The sequence below is a fragment of the Notamacropus eugenii genome, chromosome 1, assembly GCF_028372415.1.
Source record: "Notamacropus eugenii isolate mMacEug1 chromosome 1, mMacEug1.pri_v2, whole genome shotgun sequence".
NCBI lineage: Eukaryota > Metazoa > Chordata > Mammalia > Diprotodontia > Macropodidae > Notamacropus > Notamacropus eugenii.
This window is the reverse complement of record NC_092872.1, coordinates 336126442-336145634: the sequence shown is the minus strand read 5'-3', so window position 1 is coordinate 336145634 and position 19193 is coordinate 336126442. Positions and strand designations below refer to the sequence as shown.

The 19193-nt window shown below is 37.9% G+C and overlaps 1 protein-coding gene across 1 annotated transcript in view; it reads right to left on the bottom strand.

Moving 5' to 3' along the window:
- Nucleotides 1-19193, bottom strand: part of SPOCK1 (SPARC (osteonectin), cwcv and kazal like domains proteoglycan 1) — a 759531-nt gene that overhangs the window by 283308 nt on the left and 457030 nt on the right. Inside the window, exon 4 of the mRNA XM_072629860.1 lies at nucleotides 9905-10019. Within this exon, the coding sequence (XP_072485961.1) occupies nucleotides 9905-10019 (115 nt within the window). The remainder of the gene's footprint in view (nucleotides 1-9904; nucleotides 10020-19193) is intronic.

The following is a 19193-nucleotide window of genomic DNA, read 5'->3' as shown; positions in this document are numbered from 1 at the left end:
ACTCTGCCGAGAGTGTTGAAGATGTCTGTGGGTTCCTAGGGACCTCTTGTGAATGTCATCAAGACAGTTTTTGACAAAGAAATGTGCTTTGCCTGTGATCTGAACTGTATTAGGAAAGGTCTACTTCAGTTGAAGTCCTGGTGCAACAGCTACAGGTAGTACATGGAGCCAAAAGAGAGGAAAGAGAAAGACAGTCAGAGGAGTCGAGCACAGCCTTTAACTTCCACTGTCATAGAGACTTAGACATTGTTCCTGAGGATGGCTGAGAGGCAATGGCAATGAATGGTATACCCTCAGCCAGAGCAATCAGAAAATGGGGGTTATTTCTGAAAAGCATTTAAAAACATCACAATGTCTTGTATAGGCAATGAGAGCAAGCTACCAACAGTGACAGGCTATATCATCTGAAGCCACAGCTACTACCCTGGTACTTGGTATAGGATGAATCACTATATGTGACTACCTAGGTCACCTCTAAGTACTTCTAAATAAGACTGAAGAGTCCTCAGAGGTTGATGGTAATTGGGGGCAGAGGGCTAGGTAGAGGAAAAGGGCATGAGATGGGCCCATTTTAGGAATCTGATTTATGGGATCATAGTTGTAAAAGGGAACTTGCTATCTATCTACTCTGACCTCCTCATTTTACAGATCAGGCAATTGAGGCCCAGAGAGATCAAATAACTTGTCTACAGGCAATATCAGAGAGATCTGAGTTCCTGTGACTCCATGTTCAACAAGAGGGTTCAACAACCTTTCCATTGTAATACATCTTCTCCCCCTGTCCTTTTTAACTCTAATCACAGGCAAGAAAGGTGAGTAGGAGGTTGGTATAGTGAAAAGTCAAGCACAGTGGTTGCATGCAAAGTGACCTTGATTGATTGAATGACTGACTCACTCCAATTCAAGTTATGCCACTAACTGTGTGACTTTGGACAAGCCACTTTCTCACTCTGGATCTCAGTTTCCTCATCTGAAAAATAAGAAGGTCCGAGTAAAAGATTTTTAAAGTCTTGCAGCTCTGACATTCTTCAAGGTTGTTATTTCTGTATCATACGGTAATGGTAGCACAGGAGAAGCAGTGGAAAAGAGAGGCAAAGGGCAAGACAGAATCATCATCATTACTAAGTCAAGATCAGATGTTAATATGTTTAACATATGTTTTGGGATCTCAGAAATAATAAAACGCTCAAAAGAAAGCTTACAGTGTGTTGGGTAGAACCTCTTTGGAGGGTTTAGAGAAAAACATGGGTAAATAATGATATCATGGATCAAAGAAAAAAGAGATTTAGGGATGAAAGTTATTGAGCTGAACCCTTCATTTTATGAATGAGGAAACTGAGGGACAGAAAAGCTGAAGTGACTTGTTCAAGGTCAAGCAGCTAGTGAGTGGCAAAGCCAAGATTTAAACTCAAGACTGGTAGTAAAATACACCTCATGACTCTCTCCACAGAGAGCTGAATGAATGAATGAATCATACAGTCAGACATGGCCAATGTCTTGATTTGTTTCACTGTACATCTTCATTAGGGGCAGCTAGGAAGTGCAGTGGATAGAATGCCAGACCTGGAGTCAGAAAGATTCATCTTCCTGAATTCAAATCTGGCATCAGACACTTATCAGCCGTGTGAACCTGGGCAAGTCACTTAACCCTGTTGGCCTCAGTTCCTCATCTATAAAATGAATGGAATGGCAAACCACTCCTGTATCTTTGCCAAGAAACCCCAAATAGGGTCATGAAGAGGCAGACACGATTGCATTATCTCAGCAACAATCTCCTAGACCTGCTAATTGAAGATGTCCCAGGGAAGCTCTGAAGAGGGAAACTGAATAACCTTCTCAGGGTAAGACCCCTAATAATGGCCAAAATTCCCTTTTCTCCAGTTCCATCAGCATCCCGGTGTTTCTACCATCTTCCTTACCTGCCCTGAACTTTTTGTGTATCTCTCCTCAAGTGAAACTGGTTTGATTCACTGTGTTGTGAACACCACAATTCTTTGTACTGGGCGTTTTGTATTTTGATCCTTCTTAGGTCTATGTTATGATACCGATGCCAAGACAGGAAGAACAGGCAGAAAACTGAAGAAAGTAGCAGGAGTTAGAGAATATTGGAGGCTGGGGGTGTGGGAAGGAGAAAGCAGTGGGGAAAAAAGAGAAATACATATATATATATATGTATATATATTTTAAATTTTTAAAAGCAAGCAGTGAGGTGGAGGTGAGGGGAGGAAATAAGATTTGAAGACAGACAGACAACCCCTTATACTTTAGAAAGACATTTTGTTTGATTTAGTATAGATGGTTCATAACTAATTGCAAACTCAAAAGAAGTTGAATTGATTATGGAGAGCAAAAAGAGAATTTTATCATTCATGAAATTTTCAATGAATATGTGGAGAACAACATTTCATGATCCACCTAGTAGAAACTGAAGGGTGGCTCAAGTAGTTAGAGAACCACCTCTTGACCATCTTTAATTGTAGGATAAAAGGATGTCACAAGGAAATAATTCCTCCAGTGCCAAATAAATGTCAAAGACAAAAACAGGATAGAAGTCCAAAGAATGAAAACATCAGGAAGGTCTGGCATAGTCAGTGAAGGCTTCATGGCAAAGGTGGGATTTGAACTGAGCTTTGGGGCTCTAGATTACACATTAAGATAAAAATATCTTGTACAGTATCTGAATTGCCCATGTACCTTTTTAAAAAATCACTTTCACTTCTATTATCTCCTTTGATATTCATAACAACTCATTAAGGTAAGTGGGGCAAGACTTACTCCCAGTTTACAGATGAGGAAAATGAAGTTCAAAGACTTTAGCCAACTTGACCAAGTTTACATAGTTTGCCAGTTCCAGAACCAACAGCAAAAGCCAGTCTAGTGTCTCCCTTAAATGCATAGAGATCTAGAACTAGAATCCAGGTCTTTTGTCCACAAGTCTACTCACTTTCCATTGCCTCATACCAACCTCATCTGGAGCAACAGAAAAGAAAGAATGCAGAATGGAGACGTTTCCTTTTTCCTTACAGGTCCTTGATTAACTCTATGATGATGGCAGTGATGGTGGTGGTGGTGATTGTGTCCAAACAGGCCCAGAGTGGCAGCAGTAGTGCACAATTTTTTGCCCTGGAAAACCCTAGCACCCCAAGAAGGTATTCTTCATGCACTGAAATTAAACCAACTCATTATCAATGCTCTCTTGGCTTTATATCATCCCCAAGCTCCCTATCCTCAGTCCAGGATTGCGGCCTGTTGAGGGAATGACCTAAGGCAGCTTTCTGACTGCCACAAGAAAAGATGAGACAAGCATTCAAGGGATTATTCTAACAGCCATAGAATCATAGGATCAAAAATCTAAAGTTGAGAGGCTGTCTAATCTAGTCCAATCTTCCTATTTTACAGATGAAATATTTCACTTGAGTCCAAGAATAACAAAGAGGGGAAAGTTGGATAGAGCTTCTAAGAGAAGAATTTTAACTCCTTATGGAAAGGGATTATCATATTTTTTGTTTTTGTAACCTTAATATCTATTATTGTGCCTATAGAGAGCAATCTTCATTTACTAGTTTTAAATTGAAGATGAGATGAGTTAGTGAAAGGACAGGAATGATGAAGTTGGCGCTGGCACCATTTTGTCTACAAGTAGCAGTGATGATTACTAGAGTAAGGTTTCAAGACTTCTGAAAATGTATCTTTTTTTCAGAGCCTTTGGGAAGACTTATATAAATTGATGCAGAAGAAAGTGAGCAGAGTCAGAAGGGCAACATGCATGATGACCACAACAATCTAAAGGAAAAGAAAGGCTTCAGAACATATATCAATGCAGTAACTGATTAGGATTTCAGAGGACTTGATGATGAAATATGTTGGGTGTAGATAATAGGTACAAAATGAGGTACATGTTTACAGACTAGGCATGTATGTATGTGTTGGTTTTCCTTAACTGTTCTCATTAGACAAAAAAGAGTGTTCTACTGTAAACAAAGGGAGAATGATGAAGAAGTAAAAGATATTTTTTAAAAGCATCAATAAAGCATAAAAATATATAAATTTCTCATTGTTTCTTATTTTATTCCTCTGGTTTGTTTCCCCTACAGTGGTTGAAACCTTTGGAAAGCTTCAAGTGAAGTTTGAAAGGGGGGGCATGAAAGGGAGGGAGAGAGACAGCAAAATTGGTTCTGCTTTAAAATAAGAATGAAAGGAGAAAAAGTTAAATAGAAGGATGGGCTGTTAACAGTGGGAGGGAGAAAACAAACTGTTCTAATTCTTGGGCCCAGAGAAGCAGAGACAGAGAATTAAGAGGGAACTGGTCGGGGATTGAGCACACTCTTTTGGGTGCACTAGCAGGACCAGCATAGGCATGCCCTGATAGGCATGTATGGATATTATGGGATTATGTGAGAGTATATCTATGAGAAAGAAGGATGGATCTGGTGCTTTCCCTTATCCCCAAACCCAATCTCAACTGACTTAGTCACAAGATATAATCTCAAAGGATGCAGTTTTAATATGTTAACAATTTGGTTACAGCCTTATCTCTATTAAAATATCAACATCACTCTAATTTTGGCAGAAGGGAGGAATTCCATTAGATAAACACCCCTCAAAAAATAGCTATCTTTGCATGGTTTAAAATAGCTAAGCCCTGGTGACAATTTAGGAGCATTAAACAGCCTGAGAATTTTATGAAGAATGACCTCATCAAGAGAAGAAAAGAGATCTTCTAGCTCCATCCTCCACCATAAACCATGGCATCTATCAACAGAGGTCTTTGCCCAGAGGAGACATCCCATACAGCCATTGGAATGACAATTTGAGAGAATCTAGGCACAACAGAAAAAGCAGAGACACAAATTCCAGACAGACATTAATACAGAGAAGTGATCACTCAAACGAAAGCAGAAAATTTGGGGAAATAATTTTGTAGACAGATTCTCAGATAAAGGTCTCATATCTCAAATATACAAAGAACTTTTTCAAATCCATAAAAATGTGAGTGATTCTCCAATTGATAAATGGTCAAAGGATATGAACAGGCAGTTTTCAGAGGAAGAAATCAAAACCATTTATAGTCATATGAAAAAGCTGGAAACCATTTCAAGGAAAATGACTTTGAGTAGCAATGAAGAGTCAGTTGTGGACTCCAGAGGGTGCTAACCTTGGGTATCTATACAGAGATGACCTACGGAGAGGAACAGATTCTGAGTGTTTAGCTGAGCAAACTTTTCAAGAGAGGCACTACATCAATGAGGGAGTTTTGTGAGAACTTCACAGGAGAAAAAGGATTTTTAGATCCAGCAGTATCAGTAAGGGAATGAGCAGGATTGGCCATATAAGTTCTCAACACAATGATTCCCATTCTTCATATGGATGCTGTGTGTATTTGTGGGCAAATGTATACAGATTTATGGGTAAAATGTTTCACAGCTATTTTTCTTACTGTACTATAGTTAATACCTTTGCTACTGTATGACTAGGGAGGCACCCCAGTTCAGGTTTAGGTATAGGTAGGGATGTACTGGTAAATATTTAATGACCGGGATCTCCAAAATATTTATATGCACATATATTTTTGCATGTCAATACATTTTGCTTATTAAATATTACCCAATTATATTTTAAAAACACTTACATCATTCATTTTTTTTAACTTTGGGTCCCAAATTCTATACTTCCCTCCTACTCCTACTCCTATCACAAACCTTGAGAAGGCAACCAATATGATACTGATTATACATATGAAGTCATACAAAACATATTTCCATATTAACCATGTTACAAAAGAAAACACATGTTAAAAAACCCATAAGAAGAATAAAGAAAAGTAAAAGTGTGCTTCAATTTGTACTCAGAGTTCATCAGTTCTTTTTCTGGAGATTTATAGCATTCATCAAGGGTCCTTTGAAATTGTTTTGAATCACTGTATTGAGAATAGTAACTAAGTCTTTCACGGTTGATTGTTACCAGTTCATATAAGTCTTCCCAGGTTTTTCTCAAACCACCCCGCTCATTATTTCTTATAGAACATGCAGACTTTGACAGAATCCAAACTTCACAAAACAAATGAAGAGCTACACTTGAGGACCTAGAAGGCCACATGTAGCTTCAAGGCCACAGGTTCCCCACCCCTGGTCTATACCTATGTTCTGTCAAACTGTATTCCACTTTTCCAGTAATTTTTGTCAAATAATGAGTTCTTGTCCCAAAAGATTGGATGTATGGGTTTATCAAACACTAGATTAATATATACCTAATCTATTCCACTAATCCACCATTCTACTTTTTTTTTTTTTTGCCAAGACCATATTGTTTTGATAACTACCAGTTTGTGATATAGTTTGAAATCTGGTACTGCCTTCATCTACATGGTTTTTTTTAATCAATTCCCCTCATATTCTTGACTTTTTGTTGTTCCAGATGAATTTTGTTAGCATTTTTTCTAGCTCCAAAAAATAATTCTCTGGTAATGTGATTGGTATGGCACTGAATAAGTAAATTAACTTAGGTAGAATTGTCATTTTTATTATATTGGTTTGAACTACCCATAAGTAAATTAATATTTCTCAAGTTGGTAGGATTTATTTTTATTTTTGTGAAAAGTATTTTGTAATTGTGTTCATATAGTCTCTGGATTTGTCTTGTCAGGTAGACTACCAAGTATTTAGAATTGTCTGCAGTTATTTTTAATGGAATTTCTCTTTTTATCTCTTGCTACTGGCAATATACAGAAATGCTGATGATTTAGGTGGGTTAATTTTATATCCTGCAACTTTGCAAAAGTTGTTAATTGGTACAACCATTTTGTAGTTGATTCTCTAAGTATGCTATCATATCATCTGCAAAGAGTGATAGTTTTATTTCCTCATTGCCTATTTTATGCCTTTGATTTTTTTCTTCTCATATTGCTAGAGCTAGCATTTCTAATACAATATTGTGATAATGAACATTCTTGCTTCACTCCTGATTTTATTGGAAAGGCTTTAAGATTAACACCATTACAAATAATGCTTGCTCTTGGTTTGGGAGAGATACTACTTATCATTTTAAGAAAGGATCCATTTTTCCAATATTTTCTAGTGTTTTTAGTAGGAGTGGGTGATGTATTCTGTCAAAAGTTTTTCCACACCTACTGAGACAGTCCTTTTTCTCACTGGTATGGTCAATTACACTTGTAGTTTTCCTAACATTAAACTAGCTCTGCATTCTTGGCTTAAATCCTACATAGTCATAATGTATGATCTTTCTGATATATTGATTCAATCTCCTTTCTAGTATTTTACTTAAAATTTTTATATCAATATTTATCAAGGAAATTAGCCTACAGTTCTCTTCCTCTGTCTCTGCTCTCCTTGGTTTAGAAATCTAAACCACAATTATGTCATAAAAGGAATCTGGCAAAACTCCTTTTTATCTGCTTTTTCAAATAGTTTATACAGTACTTGGAATAGTTGTTCCTTAAGTAAATGGTAAAATTCATTTGGAAATCCAACTGTTACTAGAAATTGTTCTTAGGGAGCTCATTGATGGCTTGTTCAATTTCTTTGTCTAAGGCAGAGTTATTTAAATATTCCATTTCCTCTTCTGTTAATATGGGCAATTAATATTTCTTTAAATATTCATCCTTTCTACTTAGATTGTCAATTTTACCGGCATACAAGTGGGCAAAACAACTCTTAATAATTGTTTTAATTTCATTTTCATTGGAGATACATTCACCCTTTACATTTTTGATACTGGTAATTTGGTTTTCATTCTTTTTTTTAATCGAATTAACTAATGGTTTATCTATTTTATTATATTTTTTCCCCATGAAACCAACTCCTAATTTTATTTATTAGTACAATGTGGCTTTTGTTTTTCTTTCAATTTTATTAATACCTTCTTTTATTTTCAGGATTTCTGTTTTGGCACTCAGTTGGGGATTTTTGATTTATTTCATTTTTTTAGTTGCATGCCCAGTTTATTGATCTGCTCTTTTATTAATGTATTCATTTAGCGATATAAATTTTCCTCTTGGTACTGCTTTTGTAGTACTGTCTCAAGCTTCAGGCTTTTTCACACTGCTGTTTTCAGATTTAATTCCAGGAGTTTTTAAGTTTTCAGTGCTATTGAAAGGTGATGAGATCTGAGGAGAGGTATGGTCACTATGGACTGTATTCTGGTCCTCTTCAAGAACAAAGAACCACCACCGCCAACAATAACAACAATAACCCAGGAAGGACCCCTGATCCCTTGAGATTATATGCCATATTGTTCCTCAGTGTCCTGATCCCTGTGACTGAAAGCAATCCTGCTAATGGACTCCTACATTCCCTCATGACTGGAAGTGCTCCTCTCTGCCCTGGAATATGACCCAGAAGTGGCTATAGAAAATGGAGTTGCAGAACAGCACACAGACCTGCATCCAGTGCAAGCACAGGGGATCCCTATAATCTCTTTCTGATTAGTTACCAGGTCTCCTTACCAACTCTGGCTTGAGAGCTCCCAAAACTCCTGCTGCTTCTCTTGCCACCATCACTGGTGTTGAATCCATATGGGCTCCAGGTCAGGCTCCACCCCTATGTCACAGAGCTCTCCTTCCAACCTTCTTAGTTGTCTTGGGCTAGAAGAAGGTCTAACTCAGAACTTCTGTTGACTCTGCAACTCCAGTATTTGATTTGAGTCATTATTTTGAAATTATTTGGAAGGGAATTTTAAGAGACCATAGTTAAATGCTCTGCCATATTGATTCTCCCTCAGGAAGAGCATAGATATTTTTAACTTTATTCTAGATTATTAACACTTTCTTAAGTATAGATGATAAACAAAACAATAAATCAACCACTTATTTATACCTGTTGATTTCCAAGGTACAAATATTCATACTGAAAATTTAACAACTGGCTCAAGCTGGCTAGAGCTGGTTCCAGCATACTCTTGCTGATAGGGGTCAGAGCCAGGTGCCATAGACTCTAACCTAAAACCTAGCAATAGTAGCCAACTTCTGTGGCTTCAACTCATGAGCTCAAGTGGAAGTTGACTTGGGGGAGTAACTTAGAGCTATATGTCTATCCTCTATGATGCTGAGCCAACAATATGAACAATTTCTTCAAGAATTCACATTATTCCCAAATTCTGCTCTTATAAGATGGGAATTAGTTTCACTTATAAGGAACCCAAGAATAATTTTTGATTATACAAGCAAGGTTATATAATCCCAAGAGCACCTGTCTTGCAGTCAGATAATGGGAGTTGCAGTCCTACCTCTGATTCCCTACCTATGTCTGTGGGTAAGATATTTACCTTTTGAATGAAATTGTTGATATGTTTTGCAGCAACAACATATACTTCCCAGCAAACACCCAAACAAACTCCTTTTTTCATAGTCCCTGGGAAAGCAGTTATTAACTAAATCATTACCAAAATTAACATTAACTAAAAGGAATGATATATCCTTTAACTTTAATAGTCTGACACAATACTGATCATTCTATTTAACTGGAATGTTCTTGCATTTCCATATTGAATGTGTTTATATTACTATAATGACTGTGCGTATAATACTTTGGTATTAAGTTTTCTTGATCTCGGAACAAATCATTTAACCTCTCTAACACCCAGTTTCCTCTCATCTGTAAAATGTATGTACTAATACTTGTATTGTTCACTTCACAGGATTGTGAGGCTCAAATAAGGTAATATATATGAAAATTGTAAAGCACTACGTGAATTTCCACTCTGATCATTATCCCTAATTTTCTTCAACAATATAATGTCTTCTTGGTATACATACAACCAAAGTTTTGTCAAGTAACCAAACCAGCAGGCCAAAACTCTCAAAAGTCTTTTTTCTAAGGTGGATGTTGCACTCTCCAGGTCTGCAGAATATCTGTTTACAAGGCCTCTCAGCCAAGCCAGGTCTTCTTACCTCTGCATCAGCTGCTTTCGGCTCACACACGCAGCTGTCTGGTAGTCATGAGTTACACACACTTTATGGGGAGTGCACTTCACATTCAAGCAGGGATCTTTGGATGGGTCTAGAGCTGTTGGAGAGAAAATGAAAACAGTGTTAGGACCTTAAGGGAAATTCAATTTCTATTTCTGCTCAAATAAACTATAGGATCTACTGGTGGTAAATAAAACCAGCCGTGTGTTAGTGTTGTTTTTGTAGACCAGTGGGTATTAGAAGGAAATCTAAAACCACAGGGAATTATATATCTATCACACAACTTCTATTTTAAAATAAGAATGGTGAGTCCTATGTGCTGTGGGAATTTAGAACTTCATCTTAGATGCTGATTTTTAAATAAAATCTTTGAAATCGGTCATTCAAAGGCCCAAAACTTGCCTTTTCTTATTTACTTAGTTTTTAAAAAATGTATAACCTTGGAGATACTTAGCTTCTTTTATTTGCTCTAATTTTTTTTCCAAAAAAAACTTATTCCTGCACAAACATAGTTTTTGCTACATAGAAACATATACCAGAACTGCAAGGGGCATAATAAATCTAGTCCAGACCCCTAATTTTACAGATAGGGGAAAACACCAAGGTGTATCTCCTTAATTTTGCACAGTATGTCACTGATGGATGTAGGAATAACTTTTGTCCCCTGATTTAATCCAGGGCTCTTTCTAATACAAATGATTCCACCTAGTTTAAGTGATTTCACTAAGGTATTAAAATTTCATGAAAGAGTTTTTTCTTTTAGCCCACGTTGACCCTGTTTTTCTGATTCAGACAGTCTCCCCCATTCAATTCATGAATCATTTATCAAGTGCCCATTGCCCACAGATACAAGGTTTAGATAAGACACAGTCCCGACCCTTATGGAGCTTACAATCTTATAAGCAATAAGATGCATAAACAGATAACTTTTAATGTAAAATACATTAAGTTGTGTTTTGGTGGGAGTTTTGTTGTTTTTAAGGACTGCATTACTTTGTGAGAGCTGAGGAAGCAAAGGTTTTCTTTAATTAGAATCACTATTTGGAAAAAGAAAAACAGGGCAAAAACAACTAGTCAAGAAGCATTAATTAAAGACCTGACATGTGCCAGGCACTATGCTAATCACTGGGGATACAAAGAAGGGGAGAAAAACAGTCACTAATCTCAAGGAGCACACAATCAAATAGATGAGAAAACAGCTACATACAAACAAGATCTACCCAGGATAAATGGAGGATAATCTCGGAAGAAAATTACTAACATTAAAGGGGACCAGGAAAGGCTTTATAGAGAACATAAGGTTTTAAGTAAGACTTGAAGGAAGCAGACATAAGGAGGAGATTTCTGGGCATAGGGGACAGCCAGTGAAAATGCATGAAGGTTTGAATTGGAACATTTTGTTCTAGGAATAGCAAGGAGGATAGTGGTACTGGATCTTAGAGATAGCAGTGGGATGGAAGAGGGGGAAGGTGGGAGAATAAGGTGTAAGAAGAATGGAAAAGTTAGAAGGGGAAAGTTATAGACATCTTTAAAAGTCAAATGAAGAATTATATATTAATTGTGGAAGTAAAAGGGAATCACTGGAGTTCACTGAATGGGTAACATGGTCAGACTTATGCTTTAGGAAGATAAATTTAACAAGTGAACGGAGGATAGACTGGGGTGGGGGGGACAGATAAAGCAAGACCAATAAGAAGCTATTGCAGTAGTCTAGGAAAGAAATGATGAGGACCTAACCAGGATAGTGGCAACGTCAGAGGAAATAAGAGGGTAGATAGATAGATAGATAGATAGATAGATAGATAGATAGATAGATAGATAGATAGATAGATAGATAGATAATTGATAGATAGATAGACAGATGTGAAAGATTTGGGGAAAGCAGAAGCAATGGGAGTTTTAAGCAGATTGGATATGAGAAAGGGGATAAAAGAGAGTAAAGAATCAAAGAAGAGACCTAGTTTGTGATCTTGGGATACTAAGAAGAGGGACAGTTTGGGGAGGGGGCAGATAGTAGTTTCAGTTTTGGACATGTTAAGTTTAAGGTGTTCATGGGATATTCAATTCAAGATGCCCAGTGTAGTTAGAAAACTCAGACAAGAAATTAGGACTGGATAAATAGATCTATCAGTCATCTACATAGAGTTGATCATTGATTCCATGGGAGCTGACAGAATCACCAAGTAAAATAAAACAGAAGGAGAAGAGAGCTTTAGGGGACACTCATAGTTAGCAGGAGAAACCTGAATGAATATCCAGCATGGTAGTCAAAGAAGGATCAATCACACAAGTAGGAGAACAACCAGCATTGTCAGGAAAACCTAAAAAGAAGACATCATTCAGGAGAAGAGAATGAGTTACAGTGTTTAAGGCTGCAAAGAGGTCAAGAAGGATGAGGATTGAGAAAAGGTTATCAGATTTAGGAATTACGAGATAATTGGACAAATTGGACAACAATATTGTAGAAATAATCAGCTTTGAAAGATTTAGTAACTCTGGTCAACACAATGGCCAATCACATTTGCAAAGGTTTCATGATGAAGTATGCAGTCTAATTCCAGATAGAAAGCTGATGCATCGAGTGTAGATAGAGACATTCTTTCTTTCTTTCTTTCTTTCTTCCTTCCTTTCTTTTTCTTTCTTTCTTTCTTTCTTTCTTTCTTTTTTCTTTCTTTCTTTCCTTTTTCTTCCTTTGTTTCTTCTTTCTTTCCATATAAACAGATATGAAACAGCTACAAAATAATTACAATATAACTGGATGGGAGGAACACATAGCAGCTCGGAGGGTGAGGAATGCCTCATGGAGGAGATTGTATGGCATCTGAACTGAGCCTTGGAAGAAACAAGAGATTCTAAGAGTTTGAGGTGAGGACAGAATGTATTCCAGGCATGAGGAAAGCCTGTGTGAAGATATAGATATGGAACATGGACTGACATGAAAAAGAACAAGAAGGCCATTTTGCCTAGATGGTAGACTATAAGAAAGGGGGCAGGGAGTAATAGATAGATCGGAACCAAAACTTTAAATGTCAAATGGAGTATTTAGTGTTTGATATTAGAGGAAGTAGGATGCTGATTGAGTTTACAGAGCAGGGAAATGATACAGTCATACCTCTACATCAAGAATGACAACTTGGCTGCCTTGTACAGAGAAGATGTTGTAGGAGGGAGACAATGGAGGCAGAGTCCAATTAGGAGCAATAGTCAAGGCAAGAAGGGGCTAGACCCTGAACTAGGGTGATAGTCAAGTGAACAGATGGAAGATAAAGATTCCTAGGTCTAAGTCTACTTCATATTTGACACAGAGAATAAGCTGGGAAGCTTCTGATATTGGGTCATTCCTTAAATAGTCCCCAAATGCAGAGAGAAGAGCACACACATTGTTACTTTGGTGATTTTAGAGACCAGCTAAGAGAGCACAGCACTTGGTTCATCAGAATTCTACATGTTCAGCTACAGATGCCCCTAGGACTATCTCTATAGTATAATGGATTGTGCCACCTTGACGTTCCACTCCGAGCTAAAGCATCAAGTATAATACGCATCTCTCAAACAGTCTGGGAAAGAGAATATTTTCCCCTCTCCCCCAGTCCTAATCTTTCTCAAACTTCTGAGTCAACAAATCAACATCCTAAATGCACACAAGAATTAAGTTGCTTTAAGGAACAACACAGGTTCCTCCCTCTCCCTGTTTATATCAATCAAAATAATTCTTCCAATATTTTAAAGGCATCTGAGGTGATTTCACTTCTGAGATGCTAGAATTCCAACCCCATTGCCTTTAGATGGTAACTCTAAATTTCTCATGAAGCTTTTTGACATGCAGCAGCAGCAAAGTGTCAATTTTAAACAGGAACTAAGGTACATTTTTTCAGGAGGATCTTTGGTCTAAGGGGATCAATTGAACTCATTCCTTTCCCTGAAAGAAACACTTAGTGACCTAAAGTCTTTTGAAGCAGCATTTGCTGAAAGATAAATAGGACAGCTGATGCAACCTCAGAAATTTTACATCAACCTCTGAGGTCTAAGTGGGGCTCTCCTGGCAGAGATCTGCCTTCAAAAATGTCAATGCTGCACTAAGGGGGCCCTCCATCACTACTAGGATCTTTGTGTTCCTTCACTGACAGGACAGCCTTCTTCAAGCCACTGAGATAAATCTGGATCTCCAGAAGGCTCTCTTCCACCCAAGAGGATCAATGCTCAAGGCAAGGCTGTTCCCTAACAGCTTTTCAAGCTGAGATTCCATTTTGTTTTTGTCCTTTTACCATGAGCAGGAGGCTCTGGGACCAGTGAGCAGGTACCAAATGGGAACTGTTTTCCTAATGACCTTTCTAGATTCTTAAAAGCTGAGATTCCCCTTAAGCTTCTCAGTCCTTTGTGAACCCCATTCAGAGTTCTGAAAATAATTAGTGAATAAAAACAAAACTACAAGAAATTATTAACAACCTTCTAACAACGAGCTGGCATTTAAAATTCTTAACCATGGGACTCACAGCCTTGCCAACTCAGCTTTCTTTCCAACCTGCTTCCTCACTTACTTTCCAAAACAAGGTGAATGAGTACACTCTTGACTTTCTTTTTTCAGTCAGGCTGGCTTCATCTCCCTCTCAGAGTTCTAAGGTGTCCTAAAGGTTTGGAGGATTCTTCTTTTTTTCTACTTTCATGACTTAAGACCCCACTAGCTATTATTCCTCCCATTGTTAAGGGACTATAACTGGTATTCTAATTCTACTTAACTACTTAACATCAGGTAGTTTAAAGGAGATATTCACTTCTAAGAAAGAACCAACTTAAGAGCATCCTGCCGCCACGACTACCCTCCTTCCCTGTCCCCTCACTATCTCAGTCTCTGGTGAATTAGGTTAGAAACTTAGTTCACTTCCTATATAGGATTGGTCCCACTAAGTTCATACCTAATTGGCTGTTGGTGGGCTAGGTTTCTTCAGATCACTCCAAAAGTCAATCTTTGCTCTTTGGGACATTGAAAACCTAACTTTGACTTAAGCTTTCTTTTCTGATTGTTTGCTCTCCTGAAATTCCCAAGGTTGGCATGGTCTCTCACCCACAAGTCAAAAGAAAATGAGGCAAAAAAGGTCAGAATTGCAAGTGCCTCCCTTTTCTGAATCCTTCCATAGCCAAACAAAAAACCTTTTCTTTGCCTTATGGTTATCTGAGTAGAACCAATTACAAAACATCCATACATGCTTCAGTCTCCCAAAGGTACATCCCTTACTCAAAATCATAATTTTCCAAAAATCAGCCTTCCCAGGTTCTCCACATGGAAAGATACCATCCCAGGAGCTCTGTGAAAGTGTCAGACTTCCATTACAAAGGTAAAATTTGTTACAAATCTCAGGGTGTAGTGTTTTTCCCATCTATTTTATTTTTAATTATGGAATAAAATAAGCATCTCTGTAACACAATAGAATAAAAAAGATGATTACCTATGAAACTGTAATTTTGTTATGTAAACTTGAAATTCCTTTTAAATATGCAGTGATCATGTAAATTTTTTTTCTTCCTTCTCTCCCCACCTAGAAATAGCCATCATTAGACACAAAGAGATTTATCTTTTCTTTGTCTGGATGTAGACAGTGTCTTTCTTCATATGTACTTTATAGTTAAGTTGGGTATTTATAATAGATAAAATAATTATTCACTCAAAGTTATTCTTAAAACAATATAACTATTACCATATACAGTGTTCTCTTGGTTCTGGTCATTTTGTTCTTCGTTATTTCATGCAAATCTTTCCATGTTTTTCTAAGCTCATTGAGTCAATCATTTTTATAGCATAGTAATATTCTACTCAAATCAACAATTACAAATTATCATTGGCACTGCAGCCACTTTTCTTGTCCTGCCCCTGTCTTGTCCAGCTGTCATATTTCTTGCTTTGATAAACCTTTACTATGATATAAAATGGCAATTACTCAAAAGTTAAGAGGACTAAGCTTTAGTGATCCATAGCCATGGTTACTGAATAAGGCAGTACTTGTTAGGGGTTATAGGCATTCACAGAACAATTGATTTTTCACACCTGTGGGTCCCAGGGATTAGGCAGCACACACTGGCCTGGACTATTAGGAGCTAGAAATCTTGAAGAAATTTAAAGCTATACGTACGTGTGTGTGTGTGTGTGTGTGTGTGTGTGTGTGTGTGTGTGTGTGTGTGTGTGTGTGTGTAGAATTACAAACTTCATTTCTCTTCCACAGCCATTTTAAAAAATTCAACAAATACTCAGAGTTGGCTCAAGAGGTAGACATTTGAAAACACAATGATTCCAAAGCATGAATATTTCTTATTCCTAAGATTGTTCAGTATGAAGTGTGGTAGTTGTTTCTGAGCTTAAGATAAGTTTAAAATAAAGTGTGTTCAGTTGAATAATTGTTTATTGAATATGGACTAATGAAGCACCAATAGCATTTGTCTTATCCTATTCCTTGGACAGGATAGCTGATAGCAAGGAAAGCAAGCACATCTACTAAGTCAGGCAAGATGAACTGAAAAATGAGGACTGATTCTTCATGCTACAAGGATTTCAAAGTAGATTTTTCTATCAGAAAAGAAATACAGTGGAGTGAAAGAAAGCCACACTGCCCCAGATTAAATAACATGCATAATGTGCGTTCACTGACAATGGAAAAGAAAAAGAGAAAACTACATGAGCTCAGAACACTCATTTTTTTTTTTCCCTGCTGAGACGGAAAGAGAAAAGTGATCAATTTGTTTTTTGGCCACCACCCTGCAAACACTCTGGTCTTACAGACTGCCCAGTAGGTAGACCTGGAGACTAAATGAACATCTAGGTTCCCAACAATAGGCAATGGAAAACTCAGATGGTCCAAGATCCAGCCTGCCCCACCATCCTCCTCACCCATAAAAGACCTGACTGCCATCTGATGACAATGAATGCTTGTAATTATCTTTTCCACCATTTGCTATACTTTCACATTATCCATCACATTGGGTCTAAGAGGGACAGTTGGAATACTTCTTTTATTGTCATTTCCAGGCACTCCTTTAGTCTCTTATTCAGTAACTTTGTTGCTTTTTAAGTCCACATAATTACAAAATTCCACCCAATCAAAATTATGACAGCTATAATATCCCATCTCTTAGAAGTCATTCTCTCTCTTTTCTCAGGCACCTGGTACACCATCTTCCCTGACACTCAACTCCTTCCCATATGCTAAGGGACTTAATTACTAATTCAATACTCTCTCAACCTTCTCAAACTCTCATTTCCTCACCTTTCTTAACTCCCATGACCTACTCCTTCACTCTACCTCAGTCATATACAGTTATTGTCACCATTACTCTTGACATTACCCACAAGTGTGTTCTACTTCCCTGATGAGAAATTCTGACATTCCACATCTGACCCTAACCTCCTACTTTTCTGCTTTTACCTATGCTTTACCCCTCCTACAACTCTTCTTTGTCCTCATCAAGACCTCTATTGCCTCCAAACTTCTCTACTTTCTCAGGTCATTACCCTTGCTCTGGAGGAGAAAGTAAGGTTGTTGACCTTGCACAGCCCTCCCTCACTCAAAACAAAGTCAAGTGCAAGTCATGTCATCATTTCTCTGGTTTTCTTCAAAACTGAAGAACAAACACAACATGTAAGTAGACTGAGCTGCCTGAGTGGGAGCCCAACTAGCTGGGTAACTCAGCCCATCCTCTCCCTTCTGTTTCCCTCTCCCCTTACTTCTCCTCTCCAAAGGAAGGTAAATTTGAATGGTCAGAGGCTTCCTAGTTAACTTGGGGTTTACTAGCTAGATATCTTCATTTTTTCCTTCCTTCCTCTCTTCTTCCCTCCCTCTCTTCTTTCTTTCTTTTCTTTCTTCTTTCCCTCTTTCTTTCTTTCTTTCTTCCTTCCCTCCTTTCTTTCTCTTTCTCTTTCTTTTTCTTTCTCTCTTTCTTTCTTTCCTTCTTTCTTTCTTGTCATTTCCAAAACCTTAAACCTAGTGCATTCTGAAGCCCATAGATTGGACAACAATAAGTCCCTGCCCAAGTTTCACTTAATGGCTGGCTTAGAGTGATTACCAATAGTAACAGTTTCTCTTTCCCTCCTAGCTTAATTTAGTTATTTTTTTCTTTTGCTCATTAAAGAGGCCATTCCCTGACTACTTCTTAAAGAGGCCTATTCACTCAATGGACATTATTTCCCTCTAAGTGAATACCTGAAAAAAGTCTTAGCCTAAAAAGGCCAAGGTCTCCCAGTGCATCCTGGCCCATCTCCAGTCATCCTGATGAATATCTGGTCACTAGACCTAGATGGCTCAGGAGGAGAAAGTGAGGCTAGTGACCTTGCACAGGCCTCCCTCACTCAAAACAAAGTCAAGGGCAAGTCATGTCATCATTTCTCTGATGCCATGGTCTTCTTTGGCAACAAAGGACAAACATAACAACAAAAACACAACAACCAACCCTTGCTCTGACTTCGCTCTGTTCCCTCTCGAACTTCAGTCCAATAGTTAGCCATTTCAGTTCTATGCTATTATCTGCTCTTTGAATCCCTTGTTCAACTGCTGATCTTCTCTTGCCAAAACCTGGATTATTTCCACAATCTGCCTCTTTCACTCCTACTTAGGAGCTGCTGAACAAAGCTGGAGGAAATCTGATAACTGTAATAACTACATACATTAAAAAGTTATGTTACCTAAACTCTACTGGACTTATACTGCATTAAGGCAGTCCTTTTATGCTCCTCATTTAATTTCCTAATTTACTCTTCACAAAAGCTATTCCAAACTTTTTCTTCCTTATTGAAGCCTCCTTCCCCTTCTCTCTCAACTGAGAATTTTGTCTTTTACTTCATCAACAAAAGACCATTCATTGTGAGCTCCCTATTCTACCATTATCTTCATCTCACAAGCCCTTGACAACATTTCCTATTCTCTCCTTCTTTCCCTCAGTGTCTAACAAAGAAGTCACCCTTCTTCTTGCCAAGGCCAATTCTTCTACATGTATATTTGATTCCTATCCCCTTTTGTTTTCACTAGCAGATTGTATCCTAAGTTCTCTCTCTCTCTCTCTCTCTTTCTCTCTCTCTCTCTCTCTCTCTCTCTCTCTCTTTCTCTTTGTCTCTCCTTCTTTCCTTCCTTCAACCTTTCTCCCCCTTCTCTCTCCCTCCTCTGTCTCTCCTCTCTTTGTCTCTCCATCCTTTCTCTGTCTCTCTCATATCTTCTTCAACCTCTCCCTATCATCCCTATGCCTTCAAACATGCCCAAATCTACTCCATCCAAAAAAAATCAGCTAGACCTTA